The sequence below is a fragment of the Schistocerca serialis genome, chromosome 8 (genome assembly GCF_023864345.2).
Source record: "Schistocerca serialis cubense isolate TAMUIC-IGC-003099 chromosome 8, iqSchSeri2.2, whole genome shotgun sequence".
Classification (NCBI taxonomy): domain Eukaryota; kingdom Metazoa; phylum Arthropoda; class Insecta; order Orthoptera; family Acrididae; genus Schistocerca; species Schistocerca serialis.
This window is the reverse complement of record NC_064645.1, coordinates 297,681,258-297,703,653: the sequence shown is the minus strand read 5'-3', so window position 1 is coordinate 297,703,653 and position 22,396 is coordinate 297,681,258. Positions and strand designations below refer to the sequence as shown.

The following is a 22,396-nucleotide window of genomic DNA, read 5'->3' as shown; positions in this document are numbered from 1 at the left end:
GGTTGCGAATGGTCCTCGCAGATACCCCAGGAGCAACAGAGTCCCTAATTTGCTGGGAAGTGGCAGTGCGGTCCCCTACGGCACTGCGTAGGATCCTACGGTCTTGGCGTGCATCCGTGCGTCGCTGCGGTCCGGTCCCAGGTCGACGGGCACGTGCACCTTCCGCCGACCACTGGCGACAACATCGATGTACTGTGGAGACCTCACGCCCCACTTGTTGAGCAATTCGGCGGTACGTCCACCCGGCCTCCCGCATGCCCACTATACGCCCTCGCTCAAAGTCCGTCAACTGCACATACGGTTCACGTCCACGCTGTCGCGGCATGCTACCAGTGTTAAAGACTGCGATGGAGCTCCGTATGCCACGGCAAACTGGCTGACACTGACGGCGGCGGTGCACAAATGCTGCGCAGCTAGTGCCATTCGACGGCCAACACCGCGGTTCCTGGTGTGTCCGCTGTGCCGTGCGTGTGATCATTGCTTGTACAGCCCTCTCGCAGTGTCCGGAGCAAGTATGGTGGGTCTGGCACACCGGTGTCAATGTGTTCTTTTTTCCATTTCCAGGAGTGTATTTCTGTATAGTTTAATACTTTTTTTAAAATTTAAGCAAGTTAAATTATTATAAATGCAGCAAACATTTTGGTTATGTTTGCAAAAAGCCATACTAATTGGAACTATATTAACAAATATTCATGTAATTATATATTTTTCAGAGTTAGAATCAATTAATTGGTGGTCTGGAATTAATTCTACAATTTTATTCTTGTTGCAGTACTGGATGTATAAACTGAGGGATGTTAATCAGAGCTCTTTTGAGATATATGACCTCGATATTGATCAGAAATCAGATTTGCAAGCCAGTTTCACAGCTTACCTCAGTGTTGCATCAACAGTTCCCAATACACTCTTCCTTGTGTTGAACTCCTTACTTAGTCACAGGTATGTTTACTCAATTTTCAAGCAAATGCAGATTTTCCAGTGTATATGATATAGAAATATAAGAAATAATAAAAACACATTAGTAAACTAGAACAAATTGCTGGACTTATTGACAGTGAAACCTGCAATACAGGTAAATATCGAAACAGTGAAGTTTCGTTTCTACAGAATGGTGCAGGGTTTGAGCTAAGTGATTTGGCATAACAAGCAGTGTAAATCAACAACCAGTGTCAGGATGTTAAAAACTTAAACAAAGAGAGCAAATAAATCTTCAACATTATGAACTAAAGTAAATACCAAAGTTATTTACAAATGTTAGAAATCCAAAGCTTAGTACCTAATAAAATGAGTTAACATAGTACATCTGCAGTGGTGCTTGTTAGGAAATAAAGTTCGACAGACAAATTACGAGCTAACGGGAGTGTACTAGTTGCAGTTACCAATGGATCTCGTTGGAATAGTCGTCAACTTACTGATGGTACTGTTTTGTTACATAAGCTGCAGAACAAATGTCACAAAGTAGGATAACGCAATAGCTTAATTAGAAGAGAGTTATAAGACTTGACTTCACTATAGAACCAATAAATAAATAAATAGGAATAACAATGATATGAAAGGCAAATAAATGAAGAAGGGAGAAGACACAACTGAGATAGAGGTGACTTGCAAGACAGACATGGATATGATTACTGTATAACCATTTTTCTGGATTCTAACCAAATGGAAGAGTAATCATCTGAAAATAGGCCGGATAAACACCGCCACATATCATATAATGAATGCTTTCACAGTCAGATGTCTTAGTTGCTGGTGAGTCGTCTGGGTTGTAAGGCTGTGATCCAAGAAACTTTTCAGTTCCTGGCGTTTTGCCCAGAGAGTACATGGACAATGTTGGAGATGCTCTTAGACTTCAGACTCCTCAGTCGAGAAGACTCAATAATGCCAGGAGCACCTCCAAGATGTCCAGTACCATTATGGGTTAAACATGAAGTGAAAAATTTCTTCGACCATAGTCACATAGTCACAAATCATAATTTGTGAGGAAGCCTTGAAGATTTCATCCAGTAGTAAGCAGTAACTAATAATGTAATGTGAAACCACATTTCATTCCCATTTTGAGAGACACATTGCTAGTAGACTGTAAACAGGATTACAGTTCTTCTACCAGTTACTATTATAACTTATAAGTAAGAACTACATTTTTCTATATATTTGCTATTGTCCATTATTATTTCTGCACCATGCTATACTTATAGTTTGTTTAATGCTTTCTCTCCCTTGCTCTATTCAGTCAAGCTTATTAGTACCATATATGCCATAAAGTCTGCTCATTTCAGAGTCTTTTTCGTACCATCTACCTCTGACATATTTTTACTTCAGTCATTCCTGTTTCCACCATATTATGTCTTAAAGTATTGTGTTAGTCTTGTATTTTTCTTGTCTTCTGTTGTTATTATTTTTTTCTGTTTCCAAGTATATGAAATCCAGCTCCTCACCATTGCATAATGCCAAATATCTACAAATTCTGAAATAAAAGTTACACTTGCTTGGTACATAATTCATAGTTCTTTCTCTTTTTTTTTCTTTTATCTGAAAGTCCCATTTCACAAGCATGCCAAATGAAAGAAGAAAAAGCAAGCTGCTGGACTAAGTGTTTATTGGTATTGTTAAGATTCAGAGATTTTGGCTGTTTTCCTTCATGTATTTATGTATTCAAACACAATTTGTGCTTTGCAGGATATCATTAAAAATACGAATGGTGGGATCAGTTTCGATTGTTGTCTTACTGTTCATTGAGACCACAGTCCTGGTAAAAATAGATACAGACAATTGTAAGTAACTAAATGTCATTGTAACTGCATGAAAATATTTATAACAATGTTAGGCAGAAAAGTTTTATTCACTTTTTATGGAATCAAACATTTTTTAATATTTTTTGTAAACCTAGATTATTAGTAGTTTTTTGACGGTGAAGAAGCAGTGACAGGATGGCTCTGTATCTTGTAAAATATGAAATTCTTTACCAGTTTTTGTGAAAAAGCTCTAAATATTTGGGTAGCTAATACAATGTGAAGTCTGCAAAATAGTTAAGACAGAAGATATTGCATTGACAAGTAAACATATCCAAGGGATACACTTTGATTTTGATAGGTGTTGAATATGTTATAGTACAGAATAAAGTAAAACACATTTTTATGTGCCCATACGTCCACTAAGAGAGTAAAACAACCCCTTAAAAAAAACTAAGTTTAACATTTCTGAATGATTTCCATTGAAATCTTGATAGATATATTTAAAAAAAATAGAGCTCCTAATTTTTTCAATATACATTGCAACGGTGCACCCATATGTGTCAAAAAAGTCATTTTTTATTGTATTTTTTTTTTTTTTCAAAATCCCTTCACCCTCGCCTTTTTGTTTCTGATTTCGACATATGACTAACAGCATCGTTAATACCAAATTCATCATATACAATGAAGTGGTATTCCAAAGATGCATTTGTCAGAAATAAGCCAGAAATATCTCTGTACAGTTGCCCTGTGTGTCTGGTTCAGTGCTAGTTATCAAATTGGTTTGTTTAACAAGTGTAATTTTGTGAAATATAAAATATCTTGTGTTGCATTTATGTTTCCTTTTTACATTTGGTGCAATTTTTTGTTTTCAAGTTGTAACCTTTTCAGATTGAATTTATGTTCAATTCGAAATAGTTTGTATGTTATTGCAAATGTGTACAGTAATGAGGAAGCACAGAAATGTTCAGGTCACAAAAATGTAATGCCCTTTGATTTTGTGCAGTAGGTGCATCAGACAGTTGCAATTTCGTGACAGGAGCAGGAAAGAAGAGATGACTCCCCCTCTTTTTCTCTTGGTTGATCAACCTCATCCAAGCACAAGGGCAGCAGTGGGGACAGCTGATGTGAGGGAAACGCTGAGTTAGAAGATTTGAGTAAACGCATTATTGATAAATGACGCACTTATGGGAAGTCACATTACTCACATCTTTGAAGACGAAAATGCAATTTCATGTCCTATTCTAACTGAAGAAGGTTATGAAGAAATGGTAGATGGTGATAAAAAAGCAAAAGGTGACATAGACCTTGAGTATAAACAAACAGCCATTACATTTTATTGCTCTGGTAAAAAAAAATTTGAAACTGTAAAAAATTGGAACGCGGGTAAGATACTATGAACAGCATAGTGAACCCATTATTGTAGCCAAGATAGACACGAAGCTTACGCCTACCACAGTAGTAAAAGTTTATATGCCAACTAGCTCCGCAGATGATATAGATATTGCTGAAATGTATGATGTGATTAAAAAAAAATCTTCAGATAGTTAAGGGAGAGAGAATTTTAATAGTCATGATGGACTGGAATTAGATAGTAGAAAAAGGAAGAGAAAGAAAAGTAGTAGGAATGAATGACGAAACTGCCTGGTAGAATTTTGCACGGAACATAACATAATCATAGCTAACACTTGGTTTAAGAACCGTGAAAGAAAGTTGGATATGTGGAAGAGGCCTGGGGACACTGGAAGGTTTAAGATAGATTATATAATGGTAAGAGAGAGATTCTACCAGGCAGTTTCGTCATTCATTCCTACTACTTTTCTTTCTCTTCCTTTTTCTACTATCTAATTCCAGTCCATCATGACTATTAAAATTCTCTCTCCCTTAACTATCTGAAGATTTTTTTTTAATCACATCATACATTTCTGCAATATCTATATCATTTCCTGGGGCAGATGTGGACAATTTATTGGTTATGAACTGTAGACTAAAACTGAAGAAACTGCAAGAAGGTAGGAATTTAAGAAGATGGGACATGGATAAACTGAAGCAATAAGAGGCTGTAGAGTGTTTGAGGGAGTGTTAGCCCACATTTCACAAGACCAGGGGAAAGAGATACAATATAAGAAGAATGGGTAGCTTTGAGAGATGAAATAGTGAAAGTAGCAGAGGATCGAGTAGGTAAAAAGGTGAGGGCTAGTAGAAATCCATGGGTATTAGAACAGATATTGAATTTAATGGATGAAAGGAGGAAATATAAAAATACAGTAAATGAAGCAGGCAAAAAGGAATAAAAGTGTCTCAAAAATGAGAATGATAGGAAGTGCAAAATGGTTAGGCAGGGATGGCTAGAGGACAAATGTAAGAATGTAGGAGCATCTATCACTAGGCATTAGATATACTGGATACAGGAAATTAGATATCTCTGGAGAAAAGAAAACAACCTGTATGAATATCAAAGCTCAGGTGAAGAACTAGTCCTAAGCAAAAAAAGGGAAAGCAGAAAAATGGAAGGAGCATATAGAGGATCTACACAAGGTCGATGTACTTGAGGGCAGAAGTATGATAATGGAAGAGGATGTAGATGAAGATGAAATAGGAGATGTAATACTGTGTGAAGAATTCAGCAGAGCACTGAAAGACCTACATCGAAACAAGGCGCCGGTAGTAGACAACATTCCAGACTACTGATAGCCTTGGGAGAGTCAACCATACCAAATCTATTCCATCTGGTGAGCAAGATGCAAAAGACAGACAAAATACCCTCAGACTTCATGAAGAATATAATAATTCCAATCCCAAAGAAAGGTTGCTGACACCAAACTATCAGTTTAATGTAACGGTTGCAAAATACTGTCAAGAATTCTTTACAGCCAAGTGGAGAAACTGGTGGTAGTCGACCTCAGATAAGATGAGTTTGGATTCTGTAGAAATGTTGGAACACGTGAGGCAATGCTGACCCTACGACTTATCTTAGAAGATAGTTTAAGTAAATGCAAACCTTCATTTCTAGCATTTGTAGACTTATAGCAAGCTTCTGACAGTGTTGACTGGAATACTCTCTTTCAAATTCTGAAGGTGGCAGGGGTACAATACAGGAAGCGAAAGCTATTTGCAATTTGTACAGAAACCAGATGGCAGTTGTGAGTCAAGGGGCACAAAAGGGAAGCAGTGGTTGGGAAGAGGGTGAGACAGAGTTGTAACCCATCTCTGATGTTATTCAATCTGTATATTGAGCAAGCAGTAATGGAAACAAAAGAAAAATTTGGAGTAGAAATTAAAATCCATGGAGAAGAAATAAAAGCTTGGAGGTATGTTGACAGCTTTGTAATTCTGTCAGAGACAGCAAAGGACTTGGAAGAGCAGTTGAACGGAATGGATAGTGATTTGAAAGGAAAGGATATAAGATGAACATAAAAAAGAAAAACGAGGATAATGGAATGTAGTCGGAATAAATCAGGTGATGCTGAGTTAATTATATTCAGAAATGAGAAACTTAAAGTAATGAATGAGTTTTGTTATTTGGGGAGAAAAATAACTGGTGATGGTCGAAGTAGAGAGGATATAAAATGTAGACTGGCAATATCAAGGAAAGCGTTTCTGAAGAAGAGAGATGTGTTAACATTGGGTATAGGAAGTCTTTTCTGAAAGTATTTGTATGGAGTGTAGCCATGTATGGAAGTGAAACATGGATCATAAACAGTGTTGACAAAAAGAGAATAAAAGCTTTCAAAATGTGATGCTACAGAATAATGCTGAAGATTAGATGGGTGGATCACATAACTAATGAGGAGGTACTGAACAGAATTGGGGAGAAGAGGAATTTGTGGCACAACCTGACTAGAAGAAGGAATCGGTTGGTAGAACACTTTGACACATCAAGGGATCACCAATTTAGTATTGGAGGCAGCGTGCAGGGTAAAAATCATAGAGAGAGACCAAGAGATGTATATGCTAAGCAGTTTCAGAAATATGTAGTTTGCAGTAGTTACTTGGAGATGAAAAGTCTAGCACAGGAGGGGGTAGCATGGAGAGCTGCATCGAACCAGTTTCTGTACTGAATATAACAACAACAACAACAACAACAAAAGATGCATACAGACAGGTTCAAAGAGTGAAGATTTGTATAAATGGAAAGCACAAATTGCAAACAGATGGGACAAGAAATTAAACATTATTTTTAAGTATCTATTAGATAAATTTCAAATTGCCATGGTCGAATTAGTACCTACGCATGATCTGGATATAAAGAGATGGGCATTACATGCCAGGTATGATGATAATTAACCATAACATTTGTTTAAGGTGTCTTCAAACTGAATTCTTAATTTTAAAGTAAGACACTACATTGTTTCAGGGAAAATCAATAAATTCATCACTCAGGTGCAAATTATGAATAAAGAAGAATTTAGGAGGAAAGCTTACGAACTTATGGAGGTTGTCAATCGAAGATTGTATTGATTGGAGAGACCAATGTGGATAATTCTGACCTGTCAGCTTTGTTTGGAAATGCATGCAGGAAAGACATTATCCTTCAGAGGAACATCAAAGGTGAAATTAAAACAAAATTCATGAGTGGCTTACCACATAGGTATCCAGCACAGCCCATTATATCTGGACCAGAAATTTAATGTCCCCTTTGCACATAGTTTTGAAAGAAAAATATGATAAGTTCATACCAAAAGTTGGAAAAATATTTACACAAAGTAGATAATATCCTTGTGTTCACATCTACATCTGATAAATTGAAATCAGGGCTCATTAGGTTTGTATACCTAAAAGGAATGAAAAATTTGTGTTACGTTTAGATTGATGACCAACCAAATGAAAAAAAAAATTAATGCCATTGATTAACATGGAAAAAAGAGGCGAATATTTCAACAGTTTCCTGCTGGAACAACTGGTATTATTCAGCCATTAGATGTATGTACATTTCGGCCAAGGAAAAATTTCATGAAACATTTTTCAGATGTAATTATATAACTAAGATGTTAACTTGCATGTAAGAATTAATATTCTAAAACCTCAATTGCTCATTCAAAATCAGTTTTCTTCTCTCAGATTCATCGGTCTTTTTAAATATGTATGGTACAAGAGTAATTACATTGAACATAAATCATCTAAATGTGACACACCTGTTCATTTTTGCTTTAAAGACTGTGTGATTCTGTTTGCGACTCCTGTCATGAAATTGCAGTTGCCCAGTGTACTTGGTGTGCAGAATCAAAGCACATTCGGCTTTTTCTTTTTTTTTTTTAATATGAATAATTCTGTGCTTCCTCATTGATGTACAGACTTACAATAATGTTACAACAATGATGTACAAACTATTTCAAATACAACATAATTAACTCTGAAAGAGAGACAACTTGAAAACAAAAAAATAACACAATATAGTTTATATTTCATAAAATGGAAAGAAATACATACGTACAGAATAATATATGTAGAATATACATTTAGAATATATTTATCAAACGATGGAAAATCGAGGAAGGAATGTAACAATATTGTGAAAGGAAAGTTGCCACTCACCATATAGTGGAGATGCTGAGTCACAGATAGGCACAACAAAAAGACTTTTTTGCTGAAGACCTTACTGGCCGAAACCTTTATTTAATTGTAACAGTCTTTTTGTTGTGCATATCTGCGGCCCAGTATCTCCACTATATGGTGAGTCGTAACTTTCCATTTCATAATATTGTTAGAATATATTCATCTGTGAAAGGCTTATTAAACCAGCCAGCATGTCAGTTGGCATCGAAGTGGACACACATCAGGCACGCGTACAGTGATACAGAGATATTTGTAGCTTACTTCTCGCAAATTTGTCTTTGGAATACCAGTCCATCATATATGATTGAATTTGGTGTTGACAATCTTATGCATTTTTCTATTAGTGAAATGTTGAAATGAAATACAAAATATTGTAGGTGAGGGAGTTAAAAAAAGATTTAATTTTATACGCATTTCACAGCTTCAAATGTGACTGTATTCAATACACTGGAGGTATGAATTAAAAAATGTCTTCAGTCATGACTTTTCATGTTTTATTAAGTACATTATGCATTTCAGACTCTGTGGGTCTAACAGCGGTCTTACTACATGCTTCATTTTTTTCTTTTGCATGAGGTGAAATGCATATTCCTGTCACGAAAAAGTTTGCTGTTAGGTTATGAATTTCATAAGTCAAACATGGAAAATAGGTACAAAATGGTGGAAAAGATGAACAGTGTAAACTTGCTAAATAATCCAAGAAATGCATTTTTAACCTTTTAGCACCAGCATGCATTCTTTTCTCCATCGTTTTCATACATATCACTTCATTCAAGAGGCACATTCACATACTTGTGCCTCTTGATTAAAGCGATATGTATGAAAACGACGGAGAAAAGAATTTGTGCTGGCGCTAAAAGGTTAAAAACACATTTCTTGGATTATTTGGTAAGTTTACTTTGTTCATCTTTTCCACTATTTCACACATAGTTTCCATGTTTGACTTAAGAAATTCATAGCGTAACATCAAACTTTTTCGTGACAGGAATATGCATTTCATCTCATTCAAGAGAAAAAATAAAGCATGTGTTAAGGTGAATTACACCTAATGATGGACTCGCAAGTTCCATAATACATCATGTACTTAATAAAACACGAAAAGTTGTGACTGAAGGCATTTTTTAATTCATATCAACAGAGTAAAAAAAAAATAAAAAAGACTTTTCTGACAAATCTGGGTGCACCATTCTCATGTACATTAAAAACCATTGAAGTGTTATTTTAATTTTTTGTTACATCTTACTGTTTGACTGTAATTCATTCAGAAATATTAAAATCAGATTTTTTCAAGGATGTTTTTCTTGCACCCTTAACAGTCATATGGGCAATTATAAAATAATGTGTGTCTCCTAATTTGCTATATATTACAACATATTGTAAGTGGAAGTTGTTTTATTGTTAAAATTGGTCAGGAAGAAAGAAAGAAAGCACAGAAAAGACAAGATGCTGTGGGAGCCGTATATACTGGGCAGTGTTTCCTGCTATGCTTATCCTCTAGTAATTAAATGGACAACCAATCACTTACATTTGATCGTCTGATGCCACAAAATCACCGATAACAGCTGAGAGAATTAGACTTATTTTTGAATGAATGCCACCGCCTGGAATTTCTAATCTCCAGCTAGCTACTTTTTCTGTAAATTCTACTCCTCTTCTAGTGACTAAAACAATGGAGTATATAGGCTTTTGTGATCTTAAAGCCAATCCTGATATTATCAGTCTTCCAGCAGACAAAAACTACACCACTATGCCAATGAATCCGTGACCACGTGCTAAGAGTATGTCCACTTTCTGAGACCTTCCATTAAATACCTTACCCATTATGAATCCATCCCAAAGATCCAAAATGACCTTCAACAACTCCTAAAACACATTCATCTCACACTCTATCATTGGAATCCACTTCCCTCATAACACTGACAGTCCTCTATGTACTCATGTTTTATTTTCTTCTAGAGCTCTATAAACCTCATTCCACCACTCCTTCTGCAGATCTACCCGGCAGTTGTCCATCATGCAGTGGAAAGTCCAGGTTGGAATATCAACGATATTATGAAAAGAATAGATTGCTACTCACCATAAAGTTGACATGTTGAGTTGCAGATAGGTGCAATGAAAAGCCTTACCTATTAGCATTTGGCCAAAGCCTCCTTCTGAAGAAAGAAACACACACCTCACTCACACACATGACCACTATCTCCGGCCACTCAGGCAAGACTGTAATAGATTGCATTGAATGGGAGCAATGATCTGGAGCAGTGAGGGGGAGGGATAGCAAGGTACAGGTGGGGGAAGAGGAATCTGTACTGTCTGGTGGAGCATGCAGGGGCTAGAGGTGGCAGGACAGGGCCGACAGGTGCAGTGTCAGGAGGCTGTGGGGGAAAGAAAGGAGGGGGGTACCAGAGCATAAAAGAGAGGAACAGAGAAGAAGAAAAGGGGGAAACAACCAGTGGATGCACTGGCAGAGAGCAGTACACAATGAAGGTGAGGGAAGTGAATCATGAGGTGACAGGACAGAGGGCCGGAAACAATTGGCTGGAGGGTGTGGGGGCCACAAATTAGTTTAGGTCAAGGCCAGAATGATTTGTGGAGCAGAGAACATGTTGTAAGGATTACTCCCATCTGCATAGATGGGAAATGCTGGTGGCAGAGGGGAGGATGCTCTCGGCCACAGTTTGCTTGCGGCCATTCATCCTGGTGAACAGTTGGTAGGTTGTCACAGTAATATAGAAAGCTGTAAAGTGATTGCAGCAGAGCTGGTATATGACAAGTGGCCTTGCCTCTGCTGGGGTAAGAAAGAGCATTACAGTAGTGTAATAGGAAGTGTTGGGTGGGATTGGGCAAGTCTACCACAGAGATAAGATCCCTGTGGCAAGGAGTTGGGATAGGAGCATCATAGGAATGGAGTAGGATGTTGTGAAGGGTGGATCGGTGATGGAACACCATTTTAGGAGTTTGAAAGATCTTGGGTAGAATGTCCCTAATTTCAGGGCATGACGGTAGATAATCAAAGCACTGACAGTGTGGTTCAGTTGCTCCAGTCAAGTGTTGTATTATGTGGTGAAGGGTCCAGACCCTGGTCCAGGAGACCCTGTCCTCATTCCTTCACACACTCAACACTTTCTCCCTAATTCACTTCACTTGGTCCTCCCCAACCAAATGTGCCACCTTCCTGGACATTGACCTCCTCCTCTCTCACAGCTCCATTTCACCTTTGTCCACATCAAACTCATTCCCCACCAACCACCAATAATACCTGCATTTCAACAGCTAACATTCCTTCCACACCAAAAAAATCCTTTCCATGCAGCCTGGCCACCCAGGGGCAGTGTATCTGCAGTGATAGGAGCACAATTACCCAGTAGGCTAAAGCTCTAACAAAAGCCTTCACACACACACACACACACACACACACACACACACACACACACACTGTTCCCCACACCTAGTCCACAAATAGATATCCCATGTTGTATCCCCATACACCACTGATCCTCCCACTTCTCCAGGAACTAGCTACGGCAGAGCATCCCATTCACCACCCAGTACCACCCCAGACTGGAAGAACTGCACCACATCCTTAAGCAGCACTTTGAGTGTCAATCATCTTGCCCTGAAGTTAGGGATATCCTACCAGAGATACTTCCCACCCCTCCTAAAGTGGTGCTCTGTCACCCACCCAACCATGGCCTAGTCCATCGCTATATTATCGCTATATTACTCCCAATCCCAACCTCACGGGCGGTATCCCTATGGAAGACCTAGGTTTTAGACATGCCCAATCCACAGCACTCGCTATGCACAGATGTGAGTGATCACATTGAAGAGCATGAAGATGATGAATACTCATGTGAGATAGAATTATCAACACCTGAAGAGATTGAAGTGGGGTTTACTGTGGTCTGCATTTGGCCAGCTGGTCCAATTCTGCCTGTCCAGCTCTGGTGCATTTGGATCTGATGGTGGCTCAATGTCGGACTGTATGGGAACAAGAGGGCATACTGCTTACTATACAGGTTCTGGTCGACCACATCTGACCATCACAAGAGAGGATTACCATCTTGTGCACCGAGCACATTGTCTACATCTGCCATCTGAGATCAAATAATAGATTCTCTGCAACATTCTGTGTCATCCTGCACCATTAGTTGGAGACTATCAGCAGGACTAGAGATTTACTGTCTCATGCATAGGCTACCATGAACACAACACAGATGAGTGCATTTGCAGAGGTTCTGTAACTAAGAAGCTTGGACTGCTGATAAATGGCAGCACATTGTGTTCAGTGAGGAATAACAGTTTTGCACTACCCCTGATGAATGTCACCAGTGAGTATGGTGGAGATCTGAGCAGAGTTCCCATTCTTCCAAGTCTTGGAGATGCACAGCAGTGCTGCTCCTGACATCATGTTGTGAGGAGCCATCAGGCTGGTAGCACTCCACGGAACTCTGATGGCACAATGATATGCCACAGAAAACAACTGTCCTCATGTGTTACCTCTCACATGCCAGTATTGTTGTGCCATTTTTCAACAGAACAGAGCTTGTCTGTAGTGATTGGACGACTAAATGGTTTTAACAACAAACTGGCATTCAATTTTTTCATTCGGTCAGTTTTTTTTGGTCGAATGACTCAACCAATTGGCACTAGCCTCTGCAGTCATGGCAGTTATATGAATGTTGTTCACAAACACTACAGGGTTCAGTGGTTTCACTCAATGAGAGAAACCAACTGACAAACATCTCTGACACTTACATCAGTTCTATAAATATTTTCACTTTGTCTCTGGTTCTGGTAATTTCTCTTACATACTTTTTCATAGTTTTCTGTTATTCATGAACCGTGAATAAGGTTGCCAATATTTTGAGAGATAAATAACACGTCTTATTTCGAGGAGAGGTGAATAAAATGTATATTTTTAAAAGTGAAGTATTTTCAAAACTTGTGTATTTATTTACATGAGTAATACTTTTTTTATACTTCTGGCATTAAATATGGATTTTTGCTAGGTAAATGCTGAGGTGATGTGAACAGAATGCATGTAAGATACATTTGTTAACTGTTAAGCAATTTAATCACTTGCTTTTTAAGCATATTCTGTCAAGTGTCAGAAGTATTATTTTTCTTTTCTTTTTGTTCCAGCATAATACATCATTTGTTAATTTCCTTTGAACTTCTTTAATATAGTTTCAGAATATGAATAAGTTTTGCAGATATGAATTTATCTTGATGATCACTTTTTATCCAGTAATATGATTTCTTCCATTCCTTTTTCGTGATTTTGATCCAGACGCAGAGTTCACTATTAAGTAAAAACTTATTCATAATCATGGATGAAAAACTGAACTAAAACTACTTGCTGGCCTAAATAAAAAGCAAATATTGGTACAAAATTAACAGTGATGAAAGCTGATAAGAGTGCTGTCAACAATAATAATTAAACGGTGTCAAAATGATTGGATGTTTCCACTCAGAACCGAATTTTCTTATCGGGCAACACCAGTGTTCTCTCCCAGTGGTTGGAGGGTGGGGGCGCATAGGGGCATAAAGATGGTTGGAGACTGTTTACGGTGATTACTAGAGGAAGGCTTATCTGTGAAATAATTGAAGTAGCAATGTGTGAATGTGGGTAAGACTTCATTCCTGTGAAATAGTTTACCTGCTACTTTTCAAAGGCTGTAAAATATAAAGAGGTTTCTTTGCACGAGTATGATATGTGGATATGTAGCCAGTAATGTAATTTTCTGCACAGTATATTCACCTTCCACAAAAATAAGTGGCTGAGTAAGTGCTAGATTTGAATGATTTTCATTTAATGGAAATTATCAATCCTTCCAAGTAAAATGAAATGCATTGAGTCCCTAAAATTTGGCAATGATCCTATCTTCTTCACATACACTTAAGGGATCTTTAAGCTCAACTTTGTAAGCTACACAATACATCAGCTTAGTTGTGTGACCCACAGCAATATATTAATCAGTTTTAAATGATTAAAGGATTGGTGTCACTTTGAATGAAGAGGGTAGTTCATTCAATTAAAACACTAAAGAATGGTTTCGACAATCATACTATCTCTCTACCATTCCACTCCCGAACAGCATGTGGGAAAAACGAAAACCTAAACCTTTCTGTTCGAGCTCTGATTTCTCTTATTTTATTTTGATGATCATTCCTACCTTTGTTGGTTGGGCTCAACAAAATATTTTCGCATTCGGAAGTAAAGTTGGTCACTGAAATTTCGTAAATAGATCTCGCCATGACAAAAAATGTCTTTGCTTTAATGATTTCCATCCCAACTCGCGTATCATATCTGCCACACTCTCTCCCCTGTTACGTGATAATACAAAACGAGCTGCCCTTTTTTGCACCCTTTCGACGTCTTCCACCAATCCCACCTGATAAGGATCCCACACCGTGCAGCAATATTCTAACAGAGGACGCACGAGTGTAGTGTAAGCTGTCTCTTTAGTGGATTTGTTGCATCTTCTAAGTGTCCTGCCAATGAAATGCAACCTTTGGCTCGCCTTCCCCACAATATTATCTATGTGGTCTTTCCAAATGAAGTTGTTCGTAATTTTAACACCCAGGTACTTAGTTGAATTGACAGCCTTGAGAATTGTACTGTTTATTGAGTAATCAAATTCCAACGGATTTCTTTTGGAACTCATGTGGATCACCTCACACTTTTCGTTATTTAGCGTCAACTGCCACCTGCCACTGCCACACAATACAGCAATCTTTTCTAAATTGCTTTGCAACTGATACTGGTCTTCGGATGACCTTACTAGATGATAAATTACATCATCATCTGCGAACAACCTAAGAGAACTGCTCAGATTGTCACCCAGGTCATTTATATAGATCAGTAACAGCAGAGGTCCCAGGACACTTCCCTGGGGAACACCTGATATCACTTCAGTTTTACTCGATGATTTGCCGTCTATTACTACGAACTGCGACCTTCCTGACAGGAAATCACAAATCCAGTCGCACAACTGAGCTGATACCCCATAGGCCCACAGCTTGATTAGAAGTCGCTTGTGAGGAACGGTGTCAAAAGCTTTCCGGATATCTAGAAATACAGAATCAACTTGAGATCCCCTGTCGATAGCTGCCATTACTTCGTGCGAATAAAGAGCTAGCTGCGTTGCACAAGAACGATGTTTCCTGAAACCATGCTGTTAACGTATCAATAGATCGTTCCCTTCGAGGTGATTCATAATGTTTGAATACAGTATATGCTCCAAAACCCTACTGCAAACCGACGTCAATGATATAGGTCTGTAGTTCGATGGATTACTTCTACTACCCTTCTTAAACACTGGTGCGACCTGCGCAATTTTCCAATCTGCAGGTACAGATCTATTGGTGAGCGAGCGGTTGTATATGATTGCTAAGTAGGGAGCTATTGTATCAGTGTAATCTGAAAGGAACCTAATTGGTATACAATCTGGACCTGAAGACTTGCCCGTATCAAGCGATTTGAGTTGCTTCGCAACCCCTAAGGTATCTACTTCTAAGAAACTCGTGCTTGCAGCTGTTCGTGTTTCAAATTCTGGAATTTTCCATTCGTCTTCCCTGGTGAAGGAATTTCGGAAAACTGCGTTCAATAACTCCGCTTTAGCGGCACAGTCGTCGGTAACAGTACCATCGGCGCTGCGCAGACGACCAGAATTTCTTCGGATTTTCTACCAAATTTCGAGACAGTGTTTCGTTGTGGAACCTATTAAAGGCATCTCGCATTGAAGTCCATGCCAAATTTCGCGCGTCTGTAAATTTTAGCCAATCTTCAGGATTTCGCGTTCTTCTGAACTTTGCATGCTTTTTCCGTTGCCTCTGGAACAGCGTTTGGACCTGTTTTGTGTACCATGGGGGATCAGTTCCATCTGTTACCAATTTATGAGGTATGAATCTCTCAATTGCTGTTGCTACTATATCTTTGAATTTGAACCACATCTCATCTACATTTGCATAGTCAGTTCGGAAGGAATGGAGATTCTCTTAGGAAGGCTTCTAGTGGCACTTTATCCGCTTTTTTAAATAAAATTATTTTGCGTTTGTTTCTGGTGGATTTGGAAGAAACGGTATTGAGCCTAGCTACAATGACCTTGTGATCACTAATCGCTGTATCAGTCATGATGCTCTCTATTAGCTCTGGATTGTTAGATGCCTTGCAGAATCTGCATCTACATCTGCGTACAGTGCAAGCCACCATATGGTGCATGACAGAGGGTATCCTGTACCACTGTTAGTGGGTTTTTTTCCTGCTTCAGTTGCTAATAAAGCAAGGGAAAAATAACTGTCTATAATCCTCTGTGTGAAGCCAAATTTCTCTTAACTTATCTTTGTGGTCCTTACGTGAAATGTATGTTGGTAGCAGTAGAATCACTCTCCAGTTGGTCTAAAATGCCATTCCTCAGTGGGTTTCCATTTGAGTTCAGAAAGCATGTCAATAATACTTGGGTGCTGATTGAACCTACCAGTAACAAATCTAGCAGCACACCTCTACATTGTTTTGATGTCTTCCTTTAATCTAACCTGGTGGGGATAACAAACACTCGAGCAGTATTAAAGAATGGGCCACACTAGTGTTATATGTGGTGTCTCCTGTGTAGATGAGCTACACTTTCCCAAAATTCTCCCAATACAGGGAATCAACGACTAACCTTCCCTACCATCAGCCTCACATGCTCATTCCATATCATATTGCTTTGGAACATTACACGTAATTATTTAATTGTTGTTGTTGTTGTTGTTGTGTCAAGCAGAAGATTGTTTTTCCTACTCAATGACACTAAATTCCATTTTTCTGCATTTAGAGGAAGGTGCTATTCATCACACCAAATGGAAATTCTGCCTGTCATCCTGGATCCTCTTACATTCAGTCAACAGTGACATGTTGCCATACACCACAGAGTCATCAGCAAACAGCCATAAATTGCTTGCTCACCCTGTCTGTCAGAGTATTATATAAGGTGTCTTTCGTAACAGCTGTCAGGTGCATTTTCTTTGGTGTTTCAACAGATATTTGCAATTTAATTTTTGCAACATGTAGCTCAAGTCAGCCCGAATAAATACTGCTGATCTAGTCTCTCATGTGCTGCCAAGCATCGGTGGAAAGTGTCTTGTTTTTTGTTATAAACAAAATGATTTGTAAAGTGTTATTTTACAAGGCCACTGAACAGAATGGTCCAAAATTAGTCTAGTGTCTTATTCATTTTATCGATATGTTTTAACAGGAATACTAAAGCGTGAAGAATAATCAGCACTCCAGCAGTGACTGAGCAGCATTTCTGCATGACGGTACCAGTCAGTATGTGTCAGGGTAGTGGTTTGGCTGCTGGAGTACTAGCCATTCTCTGTGTCTTGCTGTTCCGATTAATACATATTGACAAAACAAAGAATGCTGTAGACCAATTTGTGACTGCTGTGTCAAGTAGGCAAGTAAAATTACAATTTAAAAATCATTTTGTTTATAATGGAGAAACAAACCAATGCTTCCCTTTGGCTCTGGGCATTGAATGAAAGATGTGATGAGCGATATTTGTTTGGACTGACTTCAGCTACATGTTGCAAAAACTAATTTTCAAATATTTGCTGCAACACAAGAGAAAATGTGCCTAATGTCCCATAGGAGAGGCACCCTGTGTGTGTGTGTGTGTGTGTGTGTGTGTGTGTGTGTGTGTGTGTGTGTGTGTGTGTGAAAGAGAGAGAGGGGGGGGGGGGGGGGGAGAGAGAGAGAGAGAGAGAGAGAGAGAGAGAGAATACAAACAGTTGTATCACACTTCCCTGTGGCATTCCTGGCAATACCTTTGTCTCTGATTAACACTCGCCATTGAGGACATACAGGGCTCTACTGCTTAAGGTATCCTTGAGCCACTCACATATCTGTGGACCTAATCCATATGCTTGGACCTTCAATAGCCTGCAGTGGGGCACTGTGTCAAATATTTTCTGGAAATCTAGGAATATGGAATCTGCCTGTTGCCCTTCATCCCTGGTTCACAGCATTTTGTGTGAGTAAAGGGCAAGCTGAGTTTTGCACGATCTATGCTTCCTAAACCCATGGTGATTCGTGGAAAGCTTTTCTGTCTCAAGGAAATTTTTTTACATTCACACTCAGAACGTGTTAAAGAATCCTGCAGCAAACTGATTTTAGGAATATTGGTCTGTAATTATGTGGATCCGTTTTATTTTACCTTTCGTATATTCAGGAATCACCTGTTTTTTTTTCACTTGCTTGTGACTGATGATAAGACCATGCAATCTTGGTGTTGCTGATGGCTCAGATGATGGTCTTTCTTTCCAGATAATGAAGTTACATTAGACAAACAAGAAGTTAAATTACCTGATTGCTACCATCTCCATATGTTAATAGAATGACAGGGAGAGAAAACAGGAGAAAACCTTATCAATAACATGATTCTCATAGTACAGTGTAATATGAATATATTCAAAACAAGCAGGATAACTGAATCATGGAATACAGAGAAGACTGTGAAGTCTTCTAGAAATGCATTGTCAATTTTAAATTTTCTGTTCCTCTTTTTCAAAGGGACTGCACCATCTGCAGAATGAGTCAACTGTTTTTGAACAACTGAGCGAATCAATTGTTTTCATTTGGTTCCCAATACTACTCTTCCACACATGAACATATGAGGAGAAAAGAAAAATCACCTCTGAAAATAGGTCTTCAGCAAGATAGGCTGATGCTGCATGGCCAACTGGCTGTGTTTTAATACTAAAGCAGTATCCAGCAATGAGGTGGATTACATTGTCAACCGCTATCGCATCAAGGTTTACAATGAAAATTATTGTTTGGGATTGTATCAGATAAGATTTCTGGGCCTTGTGGGAGATATCCTGTAATGTCTGTAATAAAAATGGGCATCTTTAGGCCAGATCAGGAAGTATTGTCCAGAAAATAGTAGATGATGTTGCTGCCACTAGCCAGAATCCATATCTTTCTAATACAGAAGTATCTCTGGAGGAGTAATTGAAACATGAGCTCAACCATTGACATAGAAATGCCTCTTCACCATGTGGGGGAAACACTGAGTATAACCTGTGGCATGTGAAGCAATGGAATATAGTATTTGTTACCTCTTCTTACAGCATCTTGCATGGAACTAATTTATGGAAAGAATCTGATCTAGTTCTAAGGTTCCAGGCAGCTTATTAATTACCTTCAGTATGGATTCAAGAGATAATAGTTCACAGATAACCTGATTTTACTTGCAACATTTTCATCTAAGCATACACCATCCAATTGATGTCTGTGTGTTCAGAAAGTCTGTGGTACTGTATGGATGTGTAATAACTTTCATTGAGTCTTCCAGTGACATATCTCTATGTTTATTTGAGCTTTACTTTTCCAGTACCATTTTAAATACCTACACATTAATATCCTACCAGATCAGGTTTGCGTGTGGGGTCATTTTTGTCATTGCAGTTAACAGTGTATCATCAACACAGAGTCGGATGACAATATTTTTTTCTGATCGTTTTTCATTAATAGTCCACATATGATAGTTACATGAAATAATGGGAAGTCTGGGTTGGAATATCAACAGTAATATAAGAGGACAGATGGTTTCTAACCATAAAGATGATGCGTTGAGTTGCAGACAGATACAATGAAAAGGCGATTACTTATAAGCTTTCAGCCAAAGCCTTATTCAAAAACCACAAACACATTCACACAAGCAAGCACATCTCAAACACACATGGCCACTCCAGATAGAATGCAGCTGAAATGCATCAAACGGAGCAACAGTTCAGAGTGGGGTGGAGGACGGGGAGTGATACCACGGTATGGGTGGAGGAAGAGGAATGAGTGTTGCCTGATAGTGTCCGCAGGAACTAGAGGTGGCAGGCCAAAGTTTCCAGGCCCAATGTCAGGAGGCTGTGGGATATAAATTCCCTTGCACATTTTTTCCTCCTTGCATTTGTGCCTTGAGAATGGCAGGGTGTGCTGTCAAAATATCTGCGGTGGTTGATGACGTCACCCGGCAGCAAACCTGTAAGGTATTTGAACATGCGTAATGTATGTTGGCGGAAGTAGAATTGTACGACAGTTAGCAGTTCTCTAAATTTTCTCAATAGTGTTTGTCGAAAAGAACATCGCCTTCCCTCCAGGGATTCCTATTTGAGTGTCCGAAGCATCTCTGTAACATTTACATGTTGTTCCAACCTATTGGTAACAAATCTAGCAGCTCTCCTCTGAATTGCTTCAATGTCTTCCTTCAATCCGACCTGGTACAGATCACAAACCTCAAGCAGTACTAACGAATAGGTTGCTCCAGCAGCCTATATGTGGTCTCCTTTACAGGTGAACAAATTTTTCCTAAAGTCCTCCCAGTAAACCAAAGTCAATCATTTGCCTTTCCTACCACAGTTCTCATATGCTTGTTCCATCTTCTATCGCTTTGCAACGTTATGCCCAGATATTTAAATGATTTGACTGTGTCAAGCAGGACACTAATAATACTGTATCTGAACAGTACAGGTTTGATCTTTCTACTCATCTGCATTATCTTAAATTTTTTCACCTTTAGGGCTAGCTGCCATTCATCACACCACTTGGAAATTTTGTCTAAGTCGCCTTGTATCTTCCTACAGTCACTCAACTTCAAGTCCTTACCGTACACCACGGCATCATCAGCAAACAACTGCAGATTGCTGCCTACTCTGTCAGTAATGAAATGAAGCATGTTATATTTAGCTGCATGAGGGGGGAGGTTCCCGCACAACCACCTAAATGCCTTCTTTTGCCTTTTTCCTACGTCATTTTCGACTTCCCCATGTCATTCCTGCCACACTGAACCCCTGCTCCATCTTTCTGCACCAATTCAGAAACGTTTCCCCTTCCCTGGCTAAAATCCAGTCCCACATCCTATTCTTAAATGTTGCCTAAACTGTGGAATCCCCAAATGGCCTAATTATACCAATTTCTTTTCTCGATACGATACCTTGTTTCACAATGACACTCATCGTTTCAGATTCCACCAGCACCTCTCCCTAACAAACCTTGTACTGCAGAAACACATCTCCAGAACCACCTCTGCTCCCTCCGCAGGATATGCTACTGTGCAGTCCCTACTGCATACATCACATCTCTGAAACGAATCCCTTGCTGGAGTACCTCGACATTACCTTCATAAGTTTGCCAATCTACTGACACCCTACTGCCACCTTTGGGCACCACTATCCAACCCCTATCCTACCCACAGTGTTCCTCCTCACCAACACCTCATATCACCCAGATCCTACCTAGCTGAACTTTTCAGAACAACTCCAGAACACTTAACCTTTCCACTAAGATCCTGAGCCCCACAGTACGTTCAGTCCTATCTAAAGGCCTCACCTTCAGCCCTACACCCAAACTGAAGCATGCTCAACTCATCAATGATCTACTCTTCTCCTCCTGATCCCTGCAGTGGGAACACTTCTTTGACACCAATCTCTCAAACCATAGTCAACCTAATCACAACATTGAACCCTGCCTCTCCTAGTTCATATCTTCTCCCTTCCACCTAAACACCCACTGGTGACCTTCCAGGAATTCCTTACTTCCAACTTGGCCTCACCACCCTTCCTCAGGTCCCTTCCCAAGATCACCAACGTTTCAGCAGAAGAAATGACAGTCATACACAGCCTCAAAACAAATACGGACTAATCATCCTACTTGCAGAAGTACAACATAACCTCCAATCCGTGCTTAATGCCTTAGGCCCTTCCCTGAACCTACCCCTTCAATCCATTTCCCTCCTCACCCCTACAACACATCACACACTCACCTTCTCATGCTCCCCAAATCCACAAAACCAACAACTCTGGACACCCCGTTGTAGGTGGTCATTGTGCTCCCACTGAAAGAATTTCAGCTCTCACTGGCCAACACTTCCACCTATTGCCTGGGATGTAACTTCCCATATTGAAGATATAAACCATTTCCTTCACCAACTCAACCATCTTCACCCCTTTGCCCCCTAGATCCCTACCCATCATTGTTGACACCATTTGCCTACACACCAACATCCCTCATTTCCGTAGTCTTGCCACTATTTAACACTATCTCTCCCAACATCTTTCAGACTCCAAAATAACCT

The 22,396-nt window shown here is 39.2% G+C and overlaps 1 protein-coding gene across 1 annotated transcript in view; it reads left to right on the top strand.

Annotated features, from left to right (window-relative positions):
* LOC126416267 (equilibrative nucleoside transporter 3) overlaps nucleotides 1–22,396 on the top strand; it is a 66,042-nt gene that overhangs the window by 6,319 nt on the left and 37,327 nt on the right. Inside the window, exons 4-5 of the mRNA XM_050083900.1 lie at nucleotides 773–939; nucleotides 2,677–2,771. Of these exons, the coding sequence (XP_049939857.1) occupies nucleotides 773–939; nucleotides 2,677–2,771 (262 nt within the window). The remainder of the gene's footprint in view (nucleotides 1–772; nucleotides 940–2,676; nucleotides 2,772–22,396) is intronic.